This window comes from Cottoperca gobio, chromosome 6, assembly GCF_900634415.1.
Source record: "Cottoperca gobio chromosome 6, fCotGob3.1, whole genome shotgun sequence".
NCBI classification, from domain to species: Eukaryota; Metazoa; Chordata; class Actinopteri; order Perciformes; family Bovichtidae; genus Cottoperca; species Cottoperca gobio.
In genome coordinates, this window is record NC_041360.1 from 15,858,074 (window position 1) to 15,885,518 (window position 27,445).

General features: G+C 39.7%; 2 protein-coding genes across 3 annotated transcripts in view; one reads left to right on the plus strand and one right to left on the minus strand.

Annotated features, from left to right (window-relative positions):
- Window positions 1-311: 311 nt before the first annotated feature.
- On the minus strand, window positions 312-26,598 carry LOC115009266 (RNA polymerase II elongation factor ELL). 2 transcript variants are annotated; one of them, XM_029433143.1, is made up of 12 exons: window positions 26,461-26,598; window positions 23,242-23,289; window positions 12,904-13,031; window positions 12,272-12,426; window positions 9,642-9,883; window positions 8,859-8,983; window positions 7,172-7,286; window positions 6,038-6,494; window positions 5,448-5,511; window positions 4,812-4,983; window positions 4,657-4,701; window positions 312-3,271 (listed from the first exon to the last, which is right to left on the minus strand). In XM_029433143.1, exons 1-12 carry the CDS (start codon window positions 26,596-26,598, stop codon window positions 3,161-3,163), a joined length of 1,800 nt encoding a protein of 599 aa, XP_029289003.1. In that variant the 3' UTR covers window positions 312-3,160. The 2 variants fall into 2 exon arrangements, with proteins under 2 accessions (XP_029289003.1, XP_029289002.1); XM_029433142.1 differs by having other exon boundaries at window positions 8,856-8,983.
- fkbp16 (FKBP prolyl isomerase 16) overlaps window positions 14,269-27,445 on the plus strand; it is a 40,576-nt gene continuing 27,399 nt past the window's right edge. Inside the window, exon 1 of the mRNA XM_029433145.1 lies at window positions 14,269-14,507. The gene's annotated coding sequence lies outside the window, so the exon portion shown is untranslated. The remainder of the gene's footprint in view (window positions 14,508-27,445) is intronic.

Below are 27,445 nucleotides of genomic sequence, written 5' to 3' on the forward strand. Positions count from 1 at the left end.
GAAGAGGTTGACATTGTGATAAAGAATCCACAATGAAAAATTGCAAAAATATATTCCATTTCCCTTTCACCATATTTTGAGTTATGCTGTGAAAAGAATGAACCAACTGCAAAGATGGATCCCTTAAAAGGACAAATGCATAAAAAACAATAAATAAAGAAAATTGTTCTCCTAGGTAGATCAACTGCAGTGATTCATAATAGGCAAAATGTCTGATTTCACATTTTCATTGAGGCCTTATTTTTCCAGTACCAACAAACCAAATAAACAAACTAAGTAATACATTTGTGGAAATTGTTTTGGAAAAAGAAATGCAAACAAAATCCAGGCCATTCTTTGCAAATACACATGTTTGCAAATAGCGAACATTAGATGCAGTTTAATTGGTGTCCTGAAAAACCTTGCATTCTTTTAAAATGTCTGGAAAAATGTCAGTGCCAATACACTTTATACACGGCATCTGATATTAACTTAATCTAAAAGAATATGAACAAAGCATGTTGAACAGTGTGAAACTACAGATGTGTAAATACTGCTGGTCCTACTTTTTTTTTTTAATCTTTTTTCCAGAATACCAATGATCGCTACATGCACAGTGGCTCTGCTCTTTGAATAAAAAAAAGGCACAATCAGTAGTAGCTCCTGCAACAGTAAAAAAAACCAAAACATCACAGTTAGCACTTGAGAGGCCGCTTTCACCAAGAGTCTGGTGTCCCAACAACATGTTTACACGAATGGTACGATTATCTTCATTCATACTGATGTTTTGCTCATGATGTGCACTTTGTTTGATTTCATATGTTTTGTACAATTGACCAATAATCCTTTAGTGGTAAATTGGAAGCGCTTAACTTGAATTATTTCTGTAAATTGTTATTACTTTTAGGTCTTAATGGTGTTATGGACGTTTCCATCCCGCCATCATTAAAAACACTGTTTCAGTACCTTTCTGTTTTGAATGAGAAATTCTGTGAAATAACAAATAAATAATTTTGTTTATCTGTGCCTCATTGATTTCCAGATCCAGTACCTGAACAAAATGTACAGTATTTTTCAGTCATTTTGACTGATCAGATATTTTCTCAAGTTGGCTGGAGCTGTGTGGCACATTTGCTAAAGCTCAATAAAATGCATATTGTCTAAAGACAAAAGAGTCTCTGGTCCTGAGAAGAGATCCAAACAGCCAAAATAAAGAAAACTTTGGTCTAGCAGAGCTTTAAAAATCCAGCATTTTTAGCTTTGATGCTCAGAATCTGGGTTTACAATTCTCATTTTTCCAATATTCAGTGCTCATAAATATTCCTTTCTTTTAAACGTTCATATGTGCCAAGACAGAGCAACCACATGTAAAACAACGTACATTTAACTTAAGCAAAAGAGCTGCTACATATGTGACAATAAGCCCACTAAGTACTTTCATTGAGAAATCAAGAGAAGCAAAGCACATTATTTTGTATACATTTCTGCAATGATTCTTTCTTTTGATAGTGGTGCTTGATAGTATTGGGACAGTGAATTAAATTCCTTAACAGTTCATGATTATCTCAAAGAAACAGAAAATGATTAAGACGTACATGGAAGAAAAAAACAAGAACACAGATAAGACAACAACTAACCAGTAACAACTATCCAGTAACTCAAGTTCCTTCAAACTAAAAGACATTTACAGGAAAAAGTCTTGAGAATGCTTTGAACTGTGCAGGTTAAACCAACAAGGGTAGCATCACCTTGGAAATGTCTGACGTGCATGTTAAGGCAAATATTAGCTTCATTCTTCCATTTTAAGCCATCATTAAGACAACAGTTGTGAGCACAGCTACGTTGATCCAAACGTCCAGAGAACACTGAAATCTGATCACTACTTCCTACTTCAGACTACAGCTAATTATAAGGTGAAATAAAATGACAGTTTGTGGTTTTTCAGATGCACCTGTCTCGGGACAAATAATTCAAGAATGTCTAAAATGAGTCTAAAAGCCCCGCTAGCAGCCTCTAGAGGCCTGCCTGCTCCTTACATCCAACTGAACCAAAGAAACTGAGTGACAAACCCACAGGCATCTCTATTGCAATCTTTCTATCCAAAGCAAAATCATAGTCAATCAAAAATGTGTGGACAAGTTTGATTAACAAGATCAAATACCCTGTAAGCTTTTGAAATGTTATGTTTCATAGAGCTTTTAGTCATTCATCTACAGCTAAGCTAAAGCGTGATTACTGTGTGTACTGTGTCTCACTTAACCTATAACCAGAAGACTTGAGAGAGTTGATAATGAAAAGGCAGTTTGTGGTAGGCTACACGTGGGTGAAGTTGACACTCATATGTGCAAAAGCACGAGCATTCAGGTAGAGGGAGGAGTAGTTTTGTGGCATTCTAACATTTCTCAGAAATGACCCAGGACGTTAGCGGAAAGCTACATGGTAAACTTCCTTATGATCACAGCCCAAAGAACTTTGCATTTATGCTTTACATTTGATTTTGTGATCATTTTAGAGATACATTGAGATTCTTAGTCCTGATACAATTTAGTTTGCATGGGGTCCGAAGGGAGATACATTGTTAATGGCGTGACCTTATTATTGCCATTATCTGATCTTATTACTGTTACTAATGAATGATTGATGTGCTTTAATGTGTTGACTTTCTATCAGCAAACAGCAAATAAACAGATTCCTCTGTATGATAAATATAAAGACTTTAGTAGCATTTCTTTCCCCCTAAGATTGATTGTACCATCAATTTAATACTTTTAATTTTTTTTATAAATCAACATTGTAAAAGAAAAAAAAGTTCTGACAAGATAAAGGATAGAATAAAAATGCGATTAAGCAGGAAGGATCACATCTGCTTTGCATTTCAGAAAAATGGATTTGGCTTTCACTGCGTCATCGGACCTTCTTTTTTTTTTTTTTTTACAGCAGAACAGAATCCAGCCAATAATCTTAGTTAAAAACCATAATGTTAAAGGGCAACATTTGATCACAAGTCGGTAGTCTCCACCCACTTTTGAGAAAGAACCTCGCTCCTCGATTCCATTAACACTCGGAGGAGTAAAGTGAATAGTGTCTCGGCGACTCCAGGTCCCAGCTGGGCAGTCTTTAGGTCCATTAGGAGTCTTTTGGTCCAATCATATTACACCCTGCTGAGGGTAGAAGCCGTTTACTAGGAGAGTCCCTGTGTTTGGTCATAATCTGTGATCAGGCTCTTGATATGTGACAGTTTCTGATGGAGGTACTCGCATCGCTTCTTCTCTTCCCGATAACCAGGAAACTTCTGAAAAGAAAAAAAGGGGCACGAGTGAGCTTTCAGAAAAAGGTCCAACATGAAGAAAATGTTTGTATTCTTATCATGAACCTATCTCAGTTTGTTCAGGGAGGTTTGTTTGAGTGTTTCAAATTGGATTCAGCAAAACCCTCAGTAGTACAATCGAAGCCCCGACGTTGCTATATAAGGCTAATTTTTTAGATCAATTTGTGGGCAGATTTTCCTCGCAAAAATGTGACTAAAACAAAACCATTTTAGAAGTGCCTGTAGGCTAGTTATATTAGAGGATTATACAATATTATGTCGTGGAAGAAGTCTGTCCTCCGGGCCAGAGATGAAGGCTGGACCTCTCTCACAAACACTTTTAAATCTACTAAGCTATAGACGATCTGGTTTTACAAGTTATAACAGATTTAAAGAAAATCGCTGAAGAGAAGCAAAGTCAAATACAAAAGAGTTTATTCTTGTACAGATCAAAACTCTGAGGACTCAGCCGGCTGAGTTCTGAAAAAGTAATGATCTGGCCCCCCTTCTTATACCTTAGTTCACATACTACAACGAGGATGAGTCTAAACAGGTCCATTTCTCGGTGTCCAGTTCTCCTACTAATAAATCAACCTGTTGTTTTTTACCCTTCTACCTCTGAATTAGCACCTGGAGTTTTCCTGACATAAGGCTTTTAGAGGGTGTCTTCAGCTTAGTTTAGTTTAGTCGTGCCCTTTTCACAGGTGCATGTCCCTCCTTATCTCCTCCTCGATATACTAAGGGTCTCATAAATCTGTTTATTTTACGGGTTTAAATTGGGAGACCTTCTCTCCACTCTCACAAGTCCAGTGCTGTTATTCAGGCCTTCACCCAGCTGTGCCTACAGACGCTGTGCTTTTACAACCAGACTAAGTATATTGAATGTTTATATATCATGGTTATTTTACACACTTTCATCTTATGTTTGATACAATGTACTTACTAGACACTAATATTCTACAACAATTACTACGGCTACTAAAGCCATGTCAGAAATAAAGAAGGGATGGGTTGACATGGAGCTAGATGCCAAATGATTGCTAAAGCTTAACAGTCCATGACTGACATAATAGGTGATGTGAAAATGTGGGGTGCTTTAACAGAAAATATTTCCCTAGGCAGCAATTAGCATAAAAACTTGACTCATGTCAATAAAATCTAAAAGGAAAAGTTATCTAACCTCTAAGTGAATTGGTAAGCCATGATGCACAATCTCACTGATCAGGTGAACAGAATGTTAAAATCAAATGATGTTTCATTTTTGAATTGGTAAATATGACACATTATCTTAAATGCCACATATGAATGAATACGTCCATATGAGTGAACTGTTACATGAAATGAGATAAAAATGTAAACCATTTTCTTACTTTCTTATACTTTCGGTACTTTTGTAGTATTTGGTACTCCATAAGCTGAAACGATAACAAAAGAAATAGTGTTAGGATGCCATGAATCTGATCAGTTCACGGTTTGGAGTTTGATCAGAAACAGAGCAGTTATAGGCTCCTGGTCCAGACAGTACCTTGTACTCTTGTGTTCCCGGGGAGAGAGTGTTGATCTTTGAGCCCAACTGAACAAACATCTCTGTGATAGCCCCAATCCGGGCATGAAGAGCTCTGTATTCATCGTACTCGGCACAGAAGTCGTCCTTATACTCTTGCCGCTGCTCCAGTGCTGTTATGGTGCTGTATTTTCTGGAAAAAAAGGAAAAGAAAACATAAACAAGATGTTATTTCAAAGCAGAAATGATCTTTTGAAACCGAGTTGTTTCCAATTCCTTCCAGTAGATGGCACTGCAGAACGTTGGCCTGGCATGTCACTGATTTAACAGCATGATGTGTTGACCAGATGTATAAATGTAAGACATAACATCATGTGTTTGCTTCACTAAAGCGTTGTGACAGCTCATTTAGACATGTGGTGTACTTCCCTCTATTTCTGTGAATGTTTTGAAGCTTATCCTAACCCTTCGGGGACAAGTTGATTTCTCTTCTCAGTGGGTTACACTCTGATGACAGATGATATCACAACGACTTATGAGGACCCACTGATGTATGTAACAATAATTTGGATTTCATTACTTAATTATAAATCCCTTCTGAATATGGGTTTATAACATATAACACAGTCAGGGGCAGAGTGTGTGTTTGAATCTTACATTAAATATTCAGGCAGTTCCTCTGCTGAGGTTCGATTGACAGGTGTTTTCTCCCCTTCATGGTCTGGAGATAGGAAAAACACACACACACACACGTAAAAAAAAAAAAAAAGGTTAAAGCAATCTGCCAATGCAAATGCGATAATGTGCCTATCATATCAAGGCTGGTGGAATAATTTATCACTCTCTGATAAGAGATCCGATCCAAGGCAAGCGGTGACGTCAGCAGCCCCGGATTAGGAGGCAATGCTGCCTGCTGACTCGCTTGACCGTAGGTCACCCAGCTGTTTCACAGTCAATCATCAACAGACTAGAGCGAGGAGTGAGGACTGCAGGGCAGAGAAAGTGCTACAGCCCCAACAACACTCTCTGCTCTCTCAAAGGAAAATATATGAATTGCTCCTTGTGGGCCTCCAGCACCAAGTATAACTTAACCCTGAGGTTTCTTTTCCTTTTTGCTAAATTAAAGCTGATAATGTTATGGCCCGAACAAGTAATATAAAACAGACTCATGACAGCACAATAGGACACATCAAGTGTGACAAAACATTACATAGAAGTGAGTTGTGTGTGGTTTTATGGCCATTTACCTTTGAGATTTTCTCCGTTATGCTTCAGATCTGGACTCGTCTCAATCCAATCTGGTTTTGAGCGCTCTCGTTCTTTGTCTTTGTGCTTTTTGGACCTCTTCTTTTTATGTTGGCCGTTGGTGAACGGTTGGTCAGTGCAAATGGATGTGTCAGTGTGTGGCGGCTTAGGGTGGGGTTCAGTAGGAGCTGGCTCTGTTTTCTCCGGTTTGGGAATAGTAGATGACCCGCTAAGTTTGTGCGGCGAGTACAGACCATTTGGGCTCCCCTGGAGATGATTGCTGGGTTTGTCAAACTCCAGTTTGATCTGTACTCTAGAGTTTCCATGACTGGAGGAGCTACGAGCCCCATTGGTGCCGTAGTCTCCGTGAGACGGAGACTGCAAAGGCAAACACTGGTCTAATAGTCTTTGTTTTTTGGGGGTCTGAAAGTTGGATGGGTCCGATGGCAAAGGACGTTTCTAGAGAGGAAAACACATTTTTTTTACTTCGGATATTGGAGTGCAACCTACATGAGATGTGCAAAATGTGCCTATATCAGGTGCCTACATAGATTTACTTTATAGGAGTAGTTTGACATTTTGGAATATGTCTTTCTTTGCTTTTTTTTTGCTAATAGTAATATATGCTAATAGTAATATATATGAGGCTACTTAACATAAAGACTAGCAGCTAGCCTTGCTCTGTCCACAGCTAACAACAGCTCACGTTGTATCTCATTTGTATAATCCATACGAAAACAGAAGTGAAAAAACTACATTTTTGCAGGGGGGGTTATATGCCGGACAATTTCTTGGCCAGGACTAGTAACTTCATGAAGTCTCTGTTGAGATCCAAGCCAAGAAATAGTGTTGCGCATAACATGTTAAGCTAACTAGCACCAGCTACAAGTTTACCATAAAAAACACAAGAGTGGTATCGATCTTCTCATCTCACTCTCGAGAAGAATGCAAATAGGCTTATTTACCAAATTGTCTAACTATTCCTTTAATTCCAGTTAGGGCTAAATTTAGTGTGAAGCTACTCAATATAACTACACAAAGATATCATATTTACAGTAATGTGTTTATTGTGTATGTTTTCTCAGTCTTATAAGAAAGAAGTAGCAGAATAGAATGAATTCAAGGTGAATAATTACCACAGAGAGATTCTTGGCAGGGCTGAGATGCGAAGGAGAGTCTCCGGGGGTTTTGTGGAATGACTGGTTGGACTGGGGACTCTTCAACTGGCTACTGTGGAGTGGCTGTAGTTTCCTGAAGAAAGATTGAGGACACAGCACCTTCAGTTGGACAGTAACTGCGAGGTAAATGGCCTGTAAAGCTAAACAGGAAGAGGCGGTATGTAGGTCATACAGCTCGCTTTGGCAGATTCATGAGCAAGTGGATGAGCAATTATCATTTATTATGACACGCCTTCCAGACAGCAGTGGCAGCTTTTCCACAGAAGAAATAATTATTGACATTACAAAACTGTCAATCTTTTTAACATTTTTACCAAAGCTTTTTGCTAGTTAATGTGGTATGTTTTGTTTTGTGTCTCTGGTGATGCAATCTACAGGAGGCAAGCACAAAGACTAAACACAGTCCAGTGAGCAGAACAATAGCAGCAGATTTAACCTCTGGAGGACCAAACCCTCTTCTCTGGTAATCTACTTCCTACAGCTCCTTCCTCAAACAAGTCACACGCCGAAGTGGGTTCATGCAACCTTTTTAATCATATGGTCAGTTTGAGTGGAGTTGGGAACAATTAAACATCAACTGAACTATAAAATAACATAAGTAAGAAAGCCTGAATAAGAAGAGTGTAGTCCAAAACATTAATAAACTAGAGCAAAGAAATCTGGACTTTACAGTATTTACAGGCTATCACAGTTTTATCACACTTGGCAAACAATTTGATGACTACAATTGTAAGCTTTTTACACTTAGCAGGGGAGGTAAATATAGGGGGTTGTGCAATCAGCCAAAAAAACTTGAGCTTTTTCCAAAACGTTCATGAAGCACATGGCCTTCATGTTTACTGGCAGGCAGAGGAAACGTACGAGGGGAGGAAGCTCACCCTGAAAAGCTCAGCCTTGCTGCCCTGAACCTTCCATGCTAATGCCATTTGGCAACACAGTGCAGGGAATATCTTTCTCAGCTTTGATGTGTCCATTAAGAGATTCATCAGTGCAGAGAAGTAGTCATTTAGAAGCTCCCCTTTCAACATGATCACAGCAGACCTCCACATTAATTCAGTGGCCTTTCTGTATTAACCTTAGTCTTTTGCCCAAACGGGTCTTTTAAAAGAACTTTAGAGCAATAGTTTAACAATTAATTTTGGGAAATACACTTATTTTCTTTCTTGCCAAGACTTTGATGAATAATGCATTCCACTCTCTCGTGTGTACAGGGGATATAGGGCTACAGTCAGCAGGCGGTTAGCTTAGCACAAAGAATAGAAACAGCTAACCTGGCTCTGTCCAAAGGTAACACAATCCCCAACCAGCAACTCTAAAGTTTGTTTTTTGTGTGTTTTAAACAAACAAGATATAATGTGTTTATTAGTGAGCTTTAGAGGTGCTGAAAGGTTCATTTTGTTAACCCCCATGCAGAGCGAGGCTAGCTGTTCCCCCTGTTTCAAGTCTTTATGCTAAGCTAACAGTCTGTTGGCATTAGCTTTATATTTAGTGTCGACATGATCGATCTTCTCATTTAATTGGAGCATATTTCCCAAAATGTTGAACTATTGCTTTAAAAAACAACAACAAAACAGAACATTTTGTTACACATTTCCAATTCTCGAAAACAAAACACAAACGACTTGTGTGTATTATGGCTTACCACCTTATTAGGAGTCTATGGATGAGTTGCTTCTCCTCCTCTGCATATCCAGGCCAGTCTCTCTGGACGTGTCTGTGGAGCTCATCCTTCAGAGTGTAGCTGTGGTCTTTAGGGTTCAGTTTACCAACCTGGAAAACAGGCAGATCCCAATGAAAGTCAACAGAAATGAGGGCAGAGTACAACAGGAAAAGAGGCCAGCTGAAGTCATAAAAACACCAAACTGTGTTAACCTGCGATGCCGTAACTCAACCTTACATTTAAATAAAAGACCTGTTTGCGACTCAGTGGGACTGTATTGTTTCCGCTGTAAACAGTTTAACCCTGCTCTTATACAACTTAATCCTGCTGATAAAAATCTGGACAAACCAACCACTTTCAATTCTGAAAGTAGTCAGATCCCCGCTGGAGACACCCCACCCCTCTACTGTCAAAGCACAATCTTCTCCTCTAAAGATAATTAAAGCACAGCCGTAATTACAGCTACCAGCAGCGGCACAGTCTCCACTTGATGATTGCAGTGGGACACTCAAACATTGTGAACACAGGAAATAAGCCTGAAATAAACCTACTGACATCACCGTGTAACAGCTGTAGTCTTTTCATTAGTATCATTAACAAAATAGCAAGTCAGTGACTCATTTATCTTTGCCGTTTCAACTGATGCTAAAACCATCACATTTGTATTCATCACATTCAACTTTTTGATATTTTCTTTTACTTTATTTCTGAGTACATTGAATCACTAGTACACAGGGCATATACATGGCAAGCTGACAGATGTCTCACCTCATCCAGTACTGAGGTCAGGTCAGCCTTGTCCTTTAGACTGGCCCGCTCCCTCTCCAACCACAGTAGCAGCTCAGGTTTCCTGTAGGGCTTTAAGGCCAGGAGATGAATGATGCGATCCCTCAAGGGTCGGTGTGCCACAGGGCTGGGAACCAGACTTCTCTTGTTGCTGGGGGAGTGCTTGTTGCTGCTATCTGAGCTTGATACCAGACCCTGCTTCCTCTGGACCTTCACGCACTTACCTGAGATCAAAACAAAAGGACACACAGCTGTTTCAACATGAGATTTGTGGATGATAAGGGCAAGTTTTTGGATCAAAAAGTTATCACGGCAGTAATCTAAAGCTGGTTTTATATGACCGTACTGTCGTTAAAATACACACATCTAGAGCAGACCAAGGAGATTGTAACTGATCTGATAACAGGATTCCCATACCTATCCTGTAATAGCAGCCAACATATCTGTCCTGATCCAGTGCTCGGACCAGTTATACAAATCACACCCTGATTTTGAAAGAGGCCTGTACACCATACATTTAACCTTTTGGGCTCTATTGTCATGCAATCTGCCTAATGCACACGCAACAGATACATTATGTGCAGCACATCCCAATCTGCAAAAGCTATTTACCTACATAAATACTTTATACACAGAGCTGTGCTCGTGCACTTTTCTGTGTCGATGTGCAGAGGTAATATTGTGGCAAGTGGAAAAGAGTGACAGAGGTTGATAGTAGGGTTAGCCTACTGCTGGGTAAACAGAAGAGTATGGGAACTAAAACAACTAACACAGAGAGGCCCTTTCTTCCTGTTGCAGTACTAATTCAGTTGGACCTGGGTAGGCAGTGCTTATAGATATCTGCAGACTGTAATCTCATTACAACCTTAAGCCATACTTTGGAGGTTGCTATAGGTCGAAGACTAACAGCGCTTTCATAGGGACAGCATGGTAGAAGTATCATAATGTAAAAAAGGTTTTTTACATTACAGTAAAATATTTCTAAAAGCAATTTGAGATTTCAGTTTTTGAATTATATAGTGTTGTATAGTGTAAGATTAAAACTTTAAACCTACTTGCAAAATGCAACAGTCTTGCAGGAGCTAGTTTCAACATCTAGCTTGAACCAGATCATGTAGATTTCATGCAACTATCCTTCATGCACTGAAACAACTTGTACTGCCACATTTCAAACAAGCAGCAACAAGAACCATTGCTTGACGGTGATAAATGAAAGCAGCGTGTCTCCCTTAGGGTAACTGACACGCTTTACAGAGTTGTGGGCGTATTTATAAGCAATGATCAAACACTAAAAATAGCAACTGTTTGCAATAATGCATCAATATTTTAGAGGAAAGAGTTAGACACGCTTAAGTAGGAAATAAATGACCTCAAAACATATTTCATTAATTTTGATCTTTTATTTCTTCTTTGAACTTTTACATTCTTGTCCAACACCTGGTGTTTGCACATATTTTAACTGCCTATATTTCAATGCCTCCTTTTCCCTGAATGCAACTGAACTTTAAATCATACATCATCATCTAAATTGTGGACATTTTTCTACTCTGCAACCTGTAATTGTGAGTTGGTATATGGACATTTTTTCTGATGAGTATAGCTTTACGTTACCATAATCAGTCACCACAAGACACTGCATATGGCACGCACTGTGATCCATAACCCACTTATTTCTCTCTCTAGTGTCCATGAGAGAGGAACAAAAGGTATGTGCTTGACACATGCTTATTCTGACATGTTCAAGTAGCATAGGACACCATGTAACTGCATGTTTTAACTGGGATCTGTCATCTCTTTTCCGACATTTATGAGGTGAATGCATGTGCCTGATAACAATTATTTTATAAAGGCCTATTTCGGCAGCAAAGCATGGCATGTAATGTGTAGGAAGCAGCTCCAACAGCTGGCTGCTACAGCAATTAGCCTCAACATCATGTTTTAGCATCGGTCTGCAACATGTTTCCATTCATTAAAGATAATCTACATAAACATTTAAATTCACACGGGACCTTTAAGTGTCATGAAGCCTCATGACTAGATCATTTATAAAGTTGCAGCATGGTCAATTTAATCCAGAACGACTCTAAAACCTAAAACCACTGCAGAGAATTAAGAAAATTAATTGCAAGTAGAATATCCTGCATGTTAGGGACCAGATCATTGCAGGTTAGATGATATTTAGAAGTATTTCACCAAATGAAAATGAATTCAATTCCAGTCAGTGTAATTACATTTTAGGCAAAACTTCATCAGCATGAGACTTGTTAGCGCATACTTCTGGCAAACTCAATCACATTAATGGTGCTGGCAGGCAAGCTGGCACAGTGCCTGAGCAATCTGGCCAAAATGAAAGGAAAATGACAAGACAGAGAGGCATCCCTCTCGCATGAATAATTGCAACGCAGCTCTTTGATCAATTATGTGATAACTTCCACGCCATATGGCAATTATCAGCAGGATGAAATGGTGAGAAGCAATGGTTTAGAAACTTTCTGGGTAGATGAAAACTTGAATGATCTGTCCTTGATCCCTACATGCTTGAAGGCTGCTACGTAAAACGGAGGCTGGAAGATCCACCAGGATGTAGATACATCTATTAGGCAAAAGCTTACTTGGCCCTGGCTTGATCTCAATTGCTGAGCGGCTCCAGATGTCCTTCTCCACCTGAGACATGCGCTCCCGGGTCGTCTGATAGGAGTCGTCTGTGGCACAAACTGTGATCTTATCCTGAATGCTGCCCTGGCCCTCCAGGTGCTCCCTGCCCTCCCTGTGTGGAGGAGAGAGAAGACTTCAGAAAGTTCCAGCTTACATATTCTCAAGCTCAGCTCAATTAACTGGCCGTTTGTCAGATACAGATTCTTGCTGTCATACAATCATTTTCAATGTTGTCAGACACATATTCTGTGACTTGTGCTTGCTTGCATATTCTAGTCCTGCGTTATAAATCACTTATAAAGACTGAAAGTCTTCAGTACTTTAACCAAGCCTTCAACACTGCATAGCCGCAAACACTACCTCTCTGTTCTCAATATTACTGATCACACCTTTTGAGGTCAGTTGTGGCATGACGGCCTTTGGGTATTATTGTAGTCTTGTTTGAATATAGCTTGACAGTGGTACTGTCTGTTGTTGTAGTACTGAAGAGAGAAGCCACTGTTTGGTAAGGCCCTGCGGTCTCAGACACCAAATTTACTACAAATTCCATTTGTGGTTGACTATAGAAAGAGTTATGTGTGCTGCTTACCCTGAGACATACTGGTGAATGCAGTCGAAGCTAGACTGAGGCTTGTCTTTGCTGTCACTGGAAAGGTAGAAGGAGAAGACTCGGAATCCATCAGGAGCTTCAGGAGTTGGCGCTGGGATCTTAACGTACTGTCAAGATAAATAATGAAACATGAAAACAATTAGTATGATGCCTTTTATAATGAAAAAAAAAGTAAAAATGGTCCTTCAGTTGTGTTTACAAAAAGATAAGTCATGCTAATTTTGCTTTCACAGTTTTACAGTGTTATCTAGCACACTCTCACATGCTTGACTGTATCTGCTAGCATTGCTTATTTTAATGGTGTGTTCAGTAATAAGCATCTCAAATGCATCCTGATTTGATTAAATGCAATCTCAAACTGAAAAAAACTCACTGTATAAAATAAATCAACAAAGCAGATTCTTTAAGAGAAACTGATTGAGCCATCTTGACTCGCTGTTTCTTTTCTTTTTTTTTAAGCAATAAATGTGACCTAAATAATCTCCCACTTGGGCCAATCACAGAGGCTACATTGTATCTCTCAGGTCAGGGATGATGACCTGTAGCCAGTCAAGGGAGGAGCCTGTCTGAAAGGCAAAACATAACAATAGTATAGCGAACAGCTTTTTCACTTGGGCGATAACCTCCTCTGTCACAGACTGTCCGCAGCTCCCTAGCAACAAACAAGCCAGCAGGTCTAGAAACCTGTTACATGAAATGACCCAAAAACCTACTTCCACTAAAAGGACAGTTAAACACAGAAAGTCCTTAACCAACAGGTACCATGTCCTTTAAAACACATTTAGCAGCAGCTCTCTTCTGCACCGCCTGCAGCTGTGTTTCAACCTGAAAATGGCCAGTTTAGTACTTTTGTTGATAGTGTCCTAGATTCAACAGAAGCCCGATGATAATCATCCGTCCTTTACAAGCACGAATACGTGCTTACTAATGAGTAGTACTTAATGTGCGATAGCTGCAACAGCTCAGAGCACACAGGCACTTTTTGAACTGCAGGTCTAAAGAAAAACAAACATCAGTCAGATGGACTTGAAGCTGCCTCTTTCGTTATCAGTCGTAAGTGATTGATTATAAGCTGACTGGCTGAGAGCACAGTATCCCTGGCAGATGTGGCAGGCAGGACTATAGCTGTCACAAATGCCCAGTCATGCAGCAAAGCCATAAGCAGTTTTTTTTTGCAGCACGGAGCCAATGAACAGCTCCTCTACTAAACACCCCTCCTCCTCTTCTAAAACCCAACGCATGCCATTCACCCCACCCCCATCAGCCTCCAGCTTTCCTTCATGTGCACAAGCCCACCCATGTCAACACAAAACGCAAAGCAGCCCACAAGGCCGTGAACACTTGAGACACACAGCTGACCATTAATTCTGACCTATTTATGTCTGACCGTTCACATGAAGTGGTAAAGCGGAGTCCTGCATACGTCTGCTTTGGATTTTACGCTAATTAAGGACGATCAACCAAAAAAGCATCAAAGTGAGCAGGGACAAGAGGCGAGCCATGTCCTCAGGACCTTTTACTTTAAGAGAGTAAAGTGGTAGGAGCCGTGACCAAAATTAGAAGCAACAAGTCGGTAAAATGGGGTAAGTGACGTATTGAAAGGCATGCAGAAGAACTGCATTTGAATTTGTTTTCAATTGAGAGTCCTGCTAAACAAAAGCAAGCTTTTAATAAGATGGGGGCACACATTTACGCATTTAGCATCGCAATAGTGCCACCTCGTCCCCTCTTTCAATCGATGGCAGAAGTATGAGCCCCTCCAGCCATGCATTAGATTTGCCTGTCACTCCTGTCCATGCCACCGTGCACACTTCACATTCTAATTCTAATCAATGTCACTCAGGTCAGACTGTTCAGAGGTCGCCCCCGTTTCATTCACAGCTTCCTTCTCAAGCTACATAACCATATGGCAGTTAACCCATTAGTTCCCAGTTTCTGACTCCTAAAGGAGAGTCTGTCTGTCGAACATCAGGTTCACACATTTGCAGCCAAAAAGAACACAAGACCCTAAAGTTGAAACTTAAAACTTCAGTTTACATTACATTAAAAAGTACAGTTTTACATTCAAATGTAATGAATGTCTGTACGATAAATGTAAACCAGCTAATTAGCTTAGCTTAGCAACAAGTGTAACAGAAGAGAAAAGTCATTAAGTCATCAAACTGAGTCAGTACTTTCAGTTGCATAGCAATAAAGTTAGAAGATATATGTTTTAGATGATTTAGAAACGGTGTCTCCATTACATATTATAGGCCATTATGAGATGTATCTTAATTATTGATATTGGCATCAAAAATCCAGTATCAGTCAGGCTATTATAGCCACCACGCTACTGGTCATACCAGACAAAGTACACCCGTAGCTGCATAACACTTGAGTGTATTGCAATGAACAACGATGTGTTTCATTGCTTATGTGTTCAAGTTTTCATTTGTTAGAGGAAGAATGTTTTATTTCTTCTTCCAAAAGTTTAAACTGTTTTGCCTTAATGGCCTGAACTCAATAGTGAAAACAGTTAAAGTTCAAATCCATAATATTTCATTAATTAATATATGGTTGTTATTTTCTCTCCATCTGTATTGTGATAGTGAAACACTAACAATTGTGTGTTTATCATGGTAGGAAACACTTGTTACTGCTCTTGAGTCCACTTTCGGAAATAAAATATTATCAATCATGTTATCTGGTCGCTACATACCAACAACAAGACTCTACTGTAAGTTGGTGATCCTGAAGCTGCTGTCAGTCACATAGTAGGTCTACATTTACATAGAGACGCTGAGTCATAGACATCTCCATATGGAGCTATGGTCTGATCCCCTGTGTGTTTGTGTGTGTGTTTGTGTGTGTGTGTGTGTGTGTGTGTGTGTGTGTGTGTGTGTGTGTGTGTGTGTGTTTGTTGTCTGTTTTCAGGCTGATGAAGCCTCACACTCCCACAGGGCACATGCAGGGAGTGAGGTCAAATATCTAGCTGACGGTTTAGGCTCCATGTCAATGGAGAGGACTATTATCAGCCAAACTTTTAGGAATCACCCATGTACACTCATCTAGGAACAAACTCAAATAGAAACAAAGACACTGAACTTACAATGCTCCATTTAAATACGAGTAAAATGGTAAATGAGTCACAATAATTACACACAGGGAGAGTTTTTTAAAAGTCATCAAACTGGCTAACAGAGTTCAGACACAGATAATATCAGCTCAAAGAAACATACAGCTCTACTTTCAGGTCAGGGATGGATGAGTCATGTATACATGTCCATGTAACAGACACATGAATCAAGCTGCATGCATTTCTATAAGCATTTCTATAAGCAGTGAGATGGAAAATTGGTTTAATGTGCATTATTATGAGATATTATGCTTACATTCAATATTTACATCTACATCAATGCTTTGATTGTATGGCACAATATATAATATATATGATATTTTGCCTGCTGTATCATTAGAATGTGCTATTCCTGCTGTAGGAGTTCTTAATGATTATGGAGAACTATTAAATCAGTAATATTTGCCCTGCTTAGAACCAGGGAAATAATTAAATAAATTGCTTATGCTTCATAGTATTCTAATTATGATTGCGTGCGTACTTTAATCAGAAGATTAGGATTGGAGAAAAGCTTAATGAGGTATTATTACCATCAGAGTGTACTATCAACATGTGTCAGTTAAATAAAATTAAACTTCATAAAAGAAACACAGAGCAGTGAGAGCTGTGTCCAGTAACGCCGCCCATTATTACGATATGAGTCAAGTTTAGCCGTTGGACAGTTACAATCAGAGCAACCAAATGGCATCAGAACGGCAATCCTTAACACCTTGTCAGTTGCGCCCCCCATGGGGCGTACGGGCTGATACAATAACTGCCTCTGTGGCCTCGGCCCAGCCACATCTGCTACTCCAGGGCTTGTGTGTTTGGAGATGTCAAATACTTTCAAGCTGTTCTAAGGTGTGAACTGGACTGGAACAGAACATCTTGGCAGGGGGCTCAGCAGTTGAACAAGGACAAAGGACACCGTCGGGGATGTCCTTGTAAAACTTCATCTTTAACTCTGCGAGCATGTTTAAACTGCTCATCTTTGATGAGGTTAAACAGAGTTCTTAACCCTGCTATTTGGTGAGGAAGGAAAAAATAGCTTCACTAAGGAGATCTACTTTCCCCCCTCAGTCCTGTGATTTTGCAAGCCAAACATCTGCAGGGAAAGATGAGAGGATAGTTTTTTCTCTCTGTCGTCTCTTTCTTTGCTCTGCAGACGAAAGCGAGAAGGCAAGGTTCCCAGCTCTGCGATTTGGCATGGCAACACTGAGATGGGAGCAGGCGCCTGGATATGTGATTTACTCTGAAGTCCTTGCCTCCTGCCCCTGTCTGTACTGACACTAGTTACCATTGTCTTCTCATCTGAGCCTACTCAGCCATAGCTGCTCTGTGAGCTGCCCATCTTTTGTTCTAGCTTCTTCCCCCACAAAGCTGAGTGCAATGGCCTGTCGGGCCGCTTGGATTATTCATGAACAGCGGGGACGTGTGGCTGTGTGTTGTTGGAGGGTAAAGGGAGGGATTGGGGGTTTGGGGTGTGTATGGCGGAAGGGGAAAGGGAGGGTAGGAGGGTGTCGGTGGCTCCCAGTAGAGCCAGTGCATGAGGGATGGTCCTAAATAGTCTTCCTTTAGGAATGTGACGAGCAAATCAGCAGAGAAGAGGGGGGATGGATCCTGGCTGGAGCAAGTGTATGTGTTCCTCTTTACTTAGGTATATGTTGTTGCAAAAACGTTGAGATCGTACATCATATAATGGACTCCACAAGTTGAGGCATTGACAGTAGGACACATTCAACTGTCAGTTTCAATGTCACATGCAGACAAGCAAGTGCAGTGTCTCAGAGAAATGCAGGAGTCACATTAATTATTCTTATTCTGTCCCCAAGCTTTGTACAGTATAATCAACAATTCCACTGTGACTTAGATTTGTTAAAAACAAAACATGTGACATTACCTCCTATGGTCTAAATCATGCTTTCATTGAGCCTGAATGGAAGTGGTGGTTCCTGTGCTCGAGGATCTATTCATTGAGGGGGGTTGGTAGAGACAGGAAAGCAAAAGAAGGGGGGTGGGGACTGACGAGAGTTAGTGCGGGGATATGGGGATGGGCAACTGTCGAGCATCCCCCAAGGTACTGCCTGTTATGCCAAGCAGAATCAGTCTTTTTCCAAGAGGCTGGGGATAATCTGTCAACCTCAACAAACACTCTCCGTCTCCCCTCCCCCGACAACCCCATCCTCTCCCTACTGTAGGTGCCTTCCTCTTCATACACAGAAGGATGGATGTTTTGTTGAGTGTTTAGGCCACGGTTTCCTCTATTCGCAATATGTAAACAAAAACTACATTTATTTCTCTAAAAGGATTCCCCCATCTAAACCTTGCCTAATTTGCATCTGAAAATTCCCTTAACACATTTATTACCCCAGATGCACTGACACCAGTAGTGTGTTTCCCTGGTTGATTCCTAGCCTGCCTAATCCCTTGGAGCGTTGCGCTGTACATTACCAGACTTTTCTCTCCACGCAAGCAGGCAATCTGTAATCCTTTAAAAATTCACATATTGTGCTTTGCTTTGGAAAGTATGTTCAAACCTGATTAACTTGCAGGGAAACTTGGGTAAAGAGGGGGAAATCCAAAACATGCACCAAGATGTGTTGTGTAAAATCAGGTTGCATGGGTTGAAAAGGTGAGCCACATAATGCACTCAAAGAGCTGTCAATCACAAATACAGGTGTAAGAACAGGGAGTTTTTGTTTTTCAGGTGATTAGCTTTATGAGTTTAATGGTATCCTCATTGCTTATGAAGAACATAATAAGTAGCTTACATAAGAAAACTTTAAAACTTCCAAAATTCCCTCTTGATATATAGACACACTATGCTTTGTGTGGTGGATAAGACTTCCAGCACAAAACTAATAAGGATTACATAAACCGGTATAAACTCTGTCTTTATGTTAAACATAAGCTCTCTGGTGTTGGTTTCAAGCCTTTGGAGTTAAGCTTCCTCAATCCTGTACACAAAAACATTGTCCATGCTTGCATTGTTAATGTTGCTCATATCCTGTTGTGTTGCATTTTTTAAATCCAAGAACAGAATGTTTGTCATTCCTCAGATGTCAGTGGCAACACTGTATGAAATGTTTCCTTATTTTCAACTTTGCTTTCTTTTCATAATACCAAATGACTTATTGGATGATTAATAATCGACAGCTTTTCACAGTAGGATCGTAACATTTATCAGAAGTCATTTGAATGGTACCTTACTTGTAATAATGTAAATGAGGTTTAGTTCTCTTAGAAATTGTATAAGATTTTGCTGAACTTAATTGAGTGTTAAAAAAGAAAAAGAAACATTGTTAAATATGTGAATATTATATAACTACAAACATCTCTGAGAACACAAAATAAAATATAATTAACACACACTTGCTGTCTGATTGGACACATACTGCCAAGGGCTTCCATATTAATTGGAGCTTTTTAATAAATTAGAGCACCAAACTGCCATCAATTGCACACATCACAATAAGCATTATATTTAGTCATTCATCAGACAACTTTACCAATACCCAAAAAGCCTGTGGGGTAAATGAGAACACAGAAGTTCCACTTCCCAAACATTTATCATCAGTCTAACACATCAGTCTGTTGCATTTCCTCATAAAACAGCATCTCGTTTATTGCCTTTGATTTTATGTCAATGTTAATATTTTATGGTTGTCCAAATTGAATCTTTTAAAGGCTTTGCTTGCAGAGTTTTGGGACATCAAGCCTATTACTTAACAACCAATCAAACTGTATTTACATTTGCATATTCCCTCTGCCACTTTTTTAAAAACAGCCTGTGTTGTTATTGTGTGTTTTTGTCGTTTCCCAGGGTGACAGTTACATCTTTTGTCCTAATGGTTCCAGATTATCTGGGAATGTAAACAAACAACAAAAACACACAACTCTGTTTCTCACTATGTATCTAATTCTGGCAAATTATGTTTTTGCTTACATATTACCATCTTTAGTCACACTGCCTATCCAGTTTGTGCCATTTATTCATGATCTTTTACAGCACTCTCTAAACCATACTCTACTGAAACACTGCCATAGTCACCATGGCATCCTTCGAAATCCCTTGTTTGAAGCAAAAGTACACAATAATGACAGAGGAGCTAACTAAAGAAAAGTCATTTTTAACTGCAGGATCTCGTGAGGCTTGTTCCTAAAATATACTGTATGATCCAAAGATCCTGAGGCCAACTAGCACTACATAAACAGAGTGGGCCTCAGACGAGTGGAGAACACAGAGACTTTTGCCTTGCTTAACACATCTGGATGAATAGAGCGGCGTGTGCCCTTTCAGAAACACGTGGGACAACTCTCCCTCTCACTGCTATGCCACTGGGAGAGGACGGCTCTCAAACCGCATTCCTGTTATTGTTATTCTAATTAGCTTCCAGGAAAAAAAAAGAAAAATGAGAAAAAAAATGATGTGTGCATGCACACATACACACTTGCACACTGCAAAAGCTTATTTGCAATGCAAGCGGGAGGCGAAGCAAAGCGGCGTGGTGGCAGGGGGTTGAGTCAGAGCAGCCGTGTGTGAGATAGAGGCCCTGATGTCTCCCAAGGACTCAGCCAAGGCATGGGGTGAAATGGCAAAATAATCAAGAGGGCCGGCGGGAGGGAACCCAGGGGAAGCTCAGCCTTCACACACAGTCGTCATGAGAATATCTTTAAGAGCACCTCTACATTCCCCTCATCCCAACACCACTGCCTTTATGTGACAGCTGTGCACATAAATACAGACAGGGCCATAAACAAAAACAATTACTCTGCAACTGCAATTCAACATTTATGAACTGAGGAGGAAATTAAACCAATGTCACACCTGACACAGCACAACATAGCATATTAAAATGTAATGTCCATGTGTACTACGAGAATATTATAACTCATAAATGTTATGTTCAGTGGTACAAAATAAAACTGAACCACTTTGCAAAAAAATATATAATAGGTGAGATACAGTGCTCGCTAACCCACACAGAGGTGTGAATGGAAAAGTCAAGAAAAAGAAGTATGTGAAGTATGTTATTTTAAATAACATAAGCAATGGATAAAACACATTCCCAATCAATATGCACTCTGCAGCCTGGATCTAATAAATAAGAACTAACACAAGCTTCATTTCTTCCTAAATGGATAAAGATCATGCCAACAAGCAGGCGGCGTTGCCAGCCCTAAAGGAAAATAGGCACTAGGATGCGAAATTCCTGGCCATGGGAACCCAGACCAGCTCTGAATATATGCCTTAATCCCTGGTGATCATTTCAAAGTATTCCAGAAATCTAATTTCTTTTCAACTTCCAGCTTTTACGAAATGTAAAAAAAGTGTATCTCTCTACTTCCCTTATTTCTTTATAGTTGCATCACAGTCTCCACTTAATTTAATTTATTTTATTTCACTGCCAGTCGCTAGTTATTGATCATACGCATTAGGTTCACTTTCCTCTAATGTCATCCCATTTTTTGAGTCTGTTTAAACTTCATTGAGGCGAGTATAAATAGCACACTTTTTAATTGTAATTTGTACACTTCACAGTTGCCTTGAACACTAGATTTAGGGGCATCTGAGAGCCTGTGTCTTTCATCGCATGATTACAAGCTTGGCAGACAATTTACAATAGTACGGCTAAATGCCGCAGGGTCAGAGAGAAAGGCAGCCGAAAAACCTCAGCGTGCTATTTCTCGATAGGAGCCATGGCCCTGATACCGCTGAGCCCTGGAGAGAAGCCAAGACAGTGATTTGAAGAATTCCTCTGGTTTTTGTGGCCCTGGAAGTGCCCCTTTACAGGAAATGTGACATGAGCCAGCGAGGACAAAGATCAGAGAGAAGCAGTCGTGGCTTCTGTGTTGGAGCTCTACAGCTGGCAACTGTCAGTGGACACAAGCCTCCTCACTTGCTACACATGACCTCTTGAAGCTCATGCTGCTTTTGGGGAAGGGATGATGTCCAGCAAACACATATCCAGCAAATAAAAAGTAGCTACATCTGTGATGTTGTAAACCTCCAACCTGGAGACACAGATACTGGTTATCCTCTCGGTCTGTTGTATTACAGACTGCCATGTTCACCAACATCCTCCCCCACTAACGGCTTAATCTAGCCTCCCCCATCACCAATGGTTGCAGCTACCTCATTAATGCCCATTCGTCCAGCTCTGGGACTATTGTCAGAGGGGGAGGGAGCCCGTGCTTGAATTCTGCAAAGCAATTTGAATATGTAATGTGCCAACCGAGATATAATCACCAAATCCTATTCAGTGATTAAAGAACACTTAAATTGCCCTCACTTAACATTTCTTCACAGATAGACTCTTCTAAGCAGGTTAATCTGCTGCTGGTTTTACAGATGTTTTATTACATGTTTACATAATATTATTTCTCTTTTGGACATATTTTCCTTCCTGCCTCGCTGTAAATTCCACCGCTCATGTATCATTCCCATATTTCAAATCTTTCATGTCTGCACAGAGACAACAGGCATGGAGACACGGGGGCTCCCTGGGGTTCGCCAACCCCCCTACCTCTTCCCCCTCCCCGAACAAAGCCTCCCCAGTTGCAAGCCTGACCCAGTAACCTGGCTAGCAGCCTGGGGGTATAGCGTACCCTGTCTTAGGGTTTCCAGGGTCTGTGTGAGCACACAGGGCTGGCATTTGTGTACAGAGCAAAGTCACTTTCGTCAATGCAATCGGCTCTTGCAGGGATTAGAACAGCTCCTTTTAGACAGGGCCGATTGTGTGGTAAATGTGTAGTAGCCTAGCAGGCAAAGCCAGGGCGGGTGTAATATTGGCCCGGCTAATCTAGCCGGACACAGGCATCTTTCTTTACAGGCGCTTCACAGGAATGTCGCCTTGCTTTCAGAGCCAAGTATGTTTGTAGATGATGTACTTCGTCTTGGATATTTCATACAACATAATATAACTGAGCAAATTACTGACAGCTCTTCTTCAGGCTTTGGGCTCTGGTGCATTCAAAGGAGCCACATACTCCGTGTTGATCAGTGTTGATCGTTCAGTTTTAGGAAAGAAAATGGTCCAAGGCAACAAAGTCCACGACTGTCATTTCAGTCAGAGGATTTTTGACCTCTTCGTTGATGCATGCAAGCACTTATTGAATGCTTAATAATCAAATAAGATGTGCAGAGGAACTGTCACAGCAAACAGAACTAATTAGAGCATTCAATTTCTGAGGCATTAGGGAGAACATGCAAAACATCTTACCCCCTGGCTCCCCTTGAAGCAAATCGCTGGCTGATTTGATAGTGATGCCTGAGGAGAGAGAGAGAGAGAGAGAGAGAGAGAGAGAGAGAGAGAGAGAGAGAGAGAGAGAGAGAGAGAGAGAGAGAAACTGGTCATTGATTCAGGAATCATGTTTAATCTAATAGACAGCTCATACATTATGAGTGAAAAAATATGTATCCATTGTTCCAGCTCTGCTCAGTAGATTTCTCTAGATAACTGCAGTCTGGCTTGATGAGACATGGCTTGGTAAACTTTCCTCATTAAATGCCAAAAACGTTGCCATAATTGCCATTTCCCATCAGGCTTTGCCCTGATGAATTACTGCCATATTTCTATATCATTCAGTCTACAGTTCAGGGGTTTCTATCCCTAATCTTCGGAAGAATGCGTGTGATTAATCAATCTGTAGCCTACAGAAAACTTTGCTTGTGTCAGTCGGTTTGCTGAACATGTTTGTGTGTTTTAGTTTTAGTTTATTGATTCAATAAATACAAGCAACAACAGATTCCAGAGTAAAGACAAAACTCCATTTGAAACCAATTGTATAATTAAAGAAATGTATTTTTATAAGCGCTCTTTGCTGTGGTTTATAGCTGTACTGATCTCCAAGACCACGGTGTACTTGGTTTAAGCTCCACAACATCATATTGTGTCTTTCCCCCCCAACTGATAAAGAAATAAAAAAGAAAATCTGCCTTTGAGGCAACATGATACATAGTTAATAGATGGAGACAATTAACTGTGAAGTACAGCTGTGCCCGTGATTGACAGCGCTCTTAATTTATTATTAATGGTTTGGGGAGATGTCTTCCCTATTGAAGAGTATTGTTGGGATTTTCTTCATCATCCGTTAGCTTTTAATATTGAATGGAATAATAAATATTAAAGCACATGATGTTTGTGACAACACAGCCTTAGGGCAAAATCAGAGGGTTTATCACACGTGGAAAATAAAGCAGCTTATTTTTTATATGGTAATTCAAAATATGACAATAATTTATTAATATTTAGGAGTATCACTGTAACTGAAACAATTAGCCAATCAATTGGTTTCACTTTCTAATATGGCACCTTTAGTGAAGGCTGTAAGTGTTGTAACTAATAGCTTTAGAAATGTTATTAGTCATTAATAAGAATTTCAATTTTGGGGTTGGTTGTGAAAAATCCCTTTGAATGGTGTTCATCCTCAGCCGCCTGCAGCATTTGGACCACAATTAATTAATTAATAACTTATTTATAACTTTAGACATTATAGCTTACTAGAGATTGAGACACCCATGAGTTCGTATTAACATTTAAAAACTGCATATTAACAACATTTAAACGTCAAACACCAGACAAAAGGGATTTTTACAACCCGGCAACCCAAAGTTGTTGTTAGTAATGGAGCCATTACTTACAATATTAAAGCATTTATATATAGTTCGCCTTATTAGGTACGGATTAATGAATTACAGGAACAATAGAAACATATCGTTTAGGTAATTTACTAAGTAAAAGTGCATGAAATTCACTGCTTCCTACTTGTTAAATGTAAATATTTGTTTGGTTTCTAAATCTGCAAGGATAGTAAATTGAACCTCTTTCCCTTCAAAAACAAGTTTGAAGGGAAAGAGGTTCAGCTTTGTGAAATTGTAAAACTATTAGTTGATCAACAGAAAGTAACTCTGCAACTATTTTCAAATATCAACTGATTTTTTAAGTCTTTTTTTGTTTTGCAAAATGTTCTGACTTGTCAAAAAGGAATATTTTTGAGTCTTCTATATGAGTAAATTGAATATCTTTGTCATTTGTGTAATTGTGATGTGTGGTATTTTTCTGTATTTTCTGACATTTTATAGACCAAACAATTACTCAATTACTTGAGAAAATAATTGGCAAATAAATGACCCTAATTATATATAAAGAGGCTCAACAATTTCCTATATAAGAACTGTTTATTTTAGGTTTAACAAGCTTTCTTCTTACCCACAACACAGACATTAAAACCCTAAATAAATCACATCTAATAACAGGAAACTTTTTCAGGTTTGTGGTTCCTGAGGACAAAACATTTCACGCCACAGTGAGTCTAAAACCTTTTCTCGGGTGGTCTTTAACTTGGAAAAGTTTTGCAGTAACCTCTCCTGCCTGCCTGCTTTGGCCTGGAGGAAGCTGTCAGGTTGTGTGAGCTCTGGAGTTTACTCAGCTTCACAGACCAATGAGCTCCGGAGCTGGGCGGGCTTCCAGGCGTGTAAAGGGCAAAAAACAATAATACACAAGAGCCCAGCGAAAACTTGTCGAGCCCTGCCACAGAGCCTAATGCCCAGACTATACAGGCCGAGTCCAACATCCAAGTCTATTTTTACTGTGTTCCGGCCACACGCAAATACACTTATTTGTTTTGAACCTCAAAAAAAACACCTCACCCAAATGAGTCTCCAACTGCAGTCATAACTGTGGGACTAACTGTTTTATCAAGCATTGCTCTGGGAAAGACCATTTGGATAGACTAATGATCTCGTTTTAATCTAATGGACTATAAAAGCAATAAAACAGTCTTCTGATTCAGAGTAGTCGAATAATTTGCTTGATAGCTTGTTTATTAATGTATTCCCGAGAGCGAAACGAGTAAAAAATAACTGTCTTTTAAAAACATTTAATGACTGAAGATCTGTGTTCGCCCACAATCTAAATCATAAATTTAAGATGCAATGTATGTATAGAAAAGCAGAGAAAAACAGCAGGTTTTTAAAGCTCAGGGCATAATCACAAACCTCTGTCTGTCATATGGGAAGTTTAATACCTTTTGGTTTTTCGGGAGATTACGCTTTGGTAAACAAGCAGGCATGCAACATTGAAAATAGCCTGAGCCTCTCCCTTTCTGCACAAAACAAATTGTACTCAGGGTTTATGGGGGAATTTTATGAAATCCCTTCATTCATCAAAGCGTATTGAATTGCCTGTTGTGATCACAATAAATCAAGCTAAGTCTTCTAATGTATAACATCCAAAATAAACCAACATTTATCAACCACGAACGCTTCTGTCGATAAGATTTAACTATTTACACTTTACTTTTTTCTACCAAAAGGGAAGAACAGGCTTCCCAATAGGGATTTGTACAGTTCCCGGAGTTAGGAAGCGATTTAAGAAAATGAAAATATAGCTGAAAAAACACACACAAGCTTCAAAGTTCAACGCGATCTTTTTTCTTACCTTCAGGTTCTGGTAGCCTTCGAGGGTCCGGATGGCAGTGTCAGTGAGTTTGACGTGATAAAGAGTTTGATTCGGGGTGTTTTTGTTGATTTTGCCACAGGAGAGCCCATACCGATGCTCCTGTCTCAGCGCTGCCATTTCTACAACTGAAGACTATTGGCGACATACTGCCTGCTACGTCACGGAGGAGAGAGGCTGTGGGCGGCGCTAACACACACACACACACAACACACACACACACACACGCACAGACACACGCACACACGCACACGCACGCACGCACGCACGCACACACACACACAGAGGAAGGACGAGGTAAAGAAACTATTTTACTTTCGCTTTCCAGGTCACACTTGTCATCCAGCCTGTATTTATTTAGTCTTTGATCTATTTTTAAGTCCAAGTTGCACTCATCCAACTGGATCTTGGTAAATGCACTCTCTGTGTTTCTGCAGCAAACACATGAGGAAGTGTATATACACTAAAAATGTATGAGTGAGAAATAGATGGCATTTTGGAAATGACATTCTTATTTATTTGTGCAGTGCAGAGAAGCTTTGTATAGACATTTTAATCAAATCAAAACCTATGGAAAACTTTATTTATTCCTGAATAAATAGTGAGTGGTTTTAAGTATTTATGACCTTTAATGACCTGTAATGTAATAATATTTAGATCATTTACAGTACCAACATACTGTAGCCTACAAGAATATAAACATATTTAATTTCACAAAGTACTGATTATGTAGCCCCCTTCAGATTGTTATATTATAATTCAGGTTGCAACTAGCAATTATCTTTTATCATTGATTAATCTGCTGATTGGTTTTGCTTGATTGTGTCTTTAAAATGTCAGAAACAATGCCCCTAACAACTTCCCTGAGTCAAAAGTGACAAAAGAAAATCTACAGAATTTCAGAAGATTCAAGAAAATGTATGAATATAAAATATTGAATCAATATCAAAACAGGTGTTGATTAATT

Excerpts from the sequence above, each read along its gene's own strand:
- LOC115009266 (XM_029433142.1), bottom strand. The coding sequence starts at position 26,598 with ATGGCAGCGCTGAGACAGGAGCATCGGTATGGGCTCTCCTGTGGCAAA. Across the intron at positions 7,287-8,855 it reads CATAGACTCCTAATAAGGTG|GAAACTACAGCCACTCCACA; the intron begins GTAAGCCATAAT and ends ATCTTTCTTCAG. Across the intron at positions 5,512-6,037 it reads TAACGGAGAAAATCTCAAAG|ACCATGAAGGGGAGAAAACA; the intron begins GTAAATGGCCAT and ends TCCTATCTCCAG.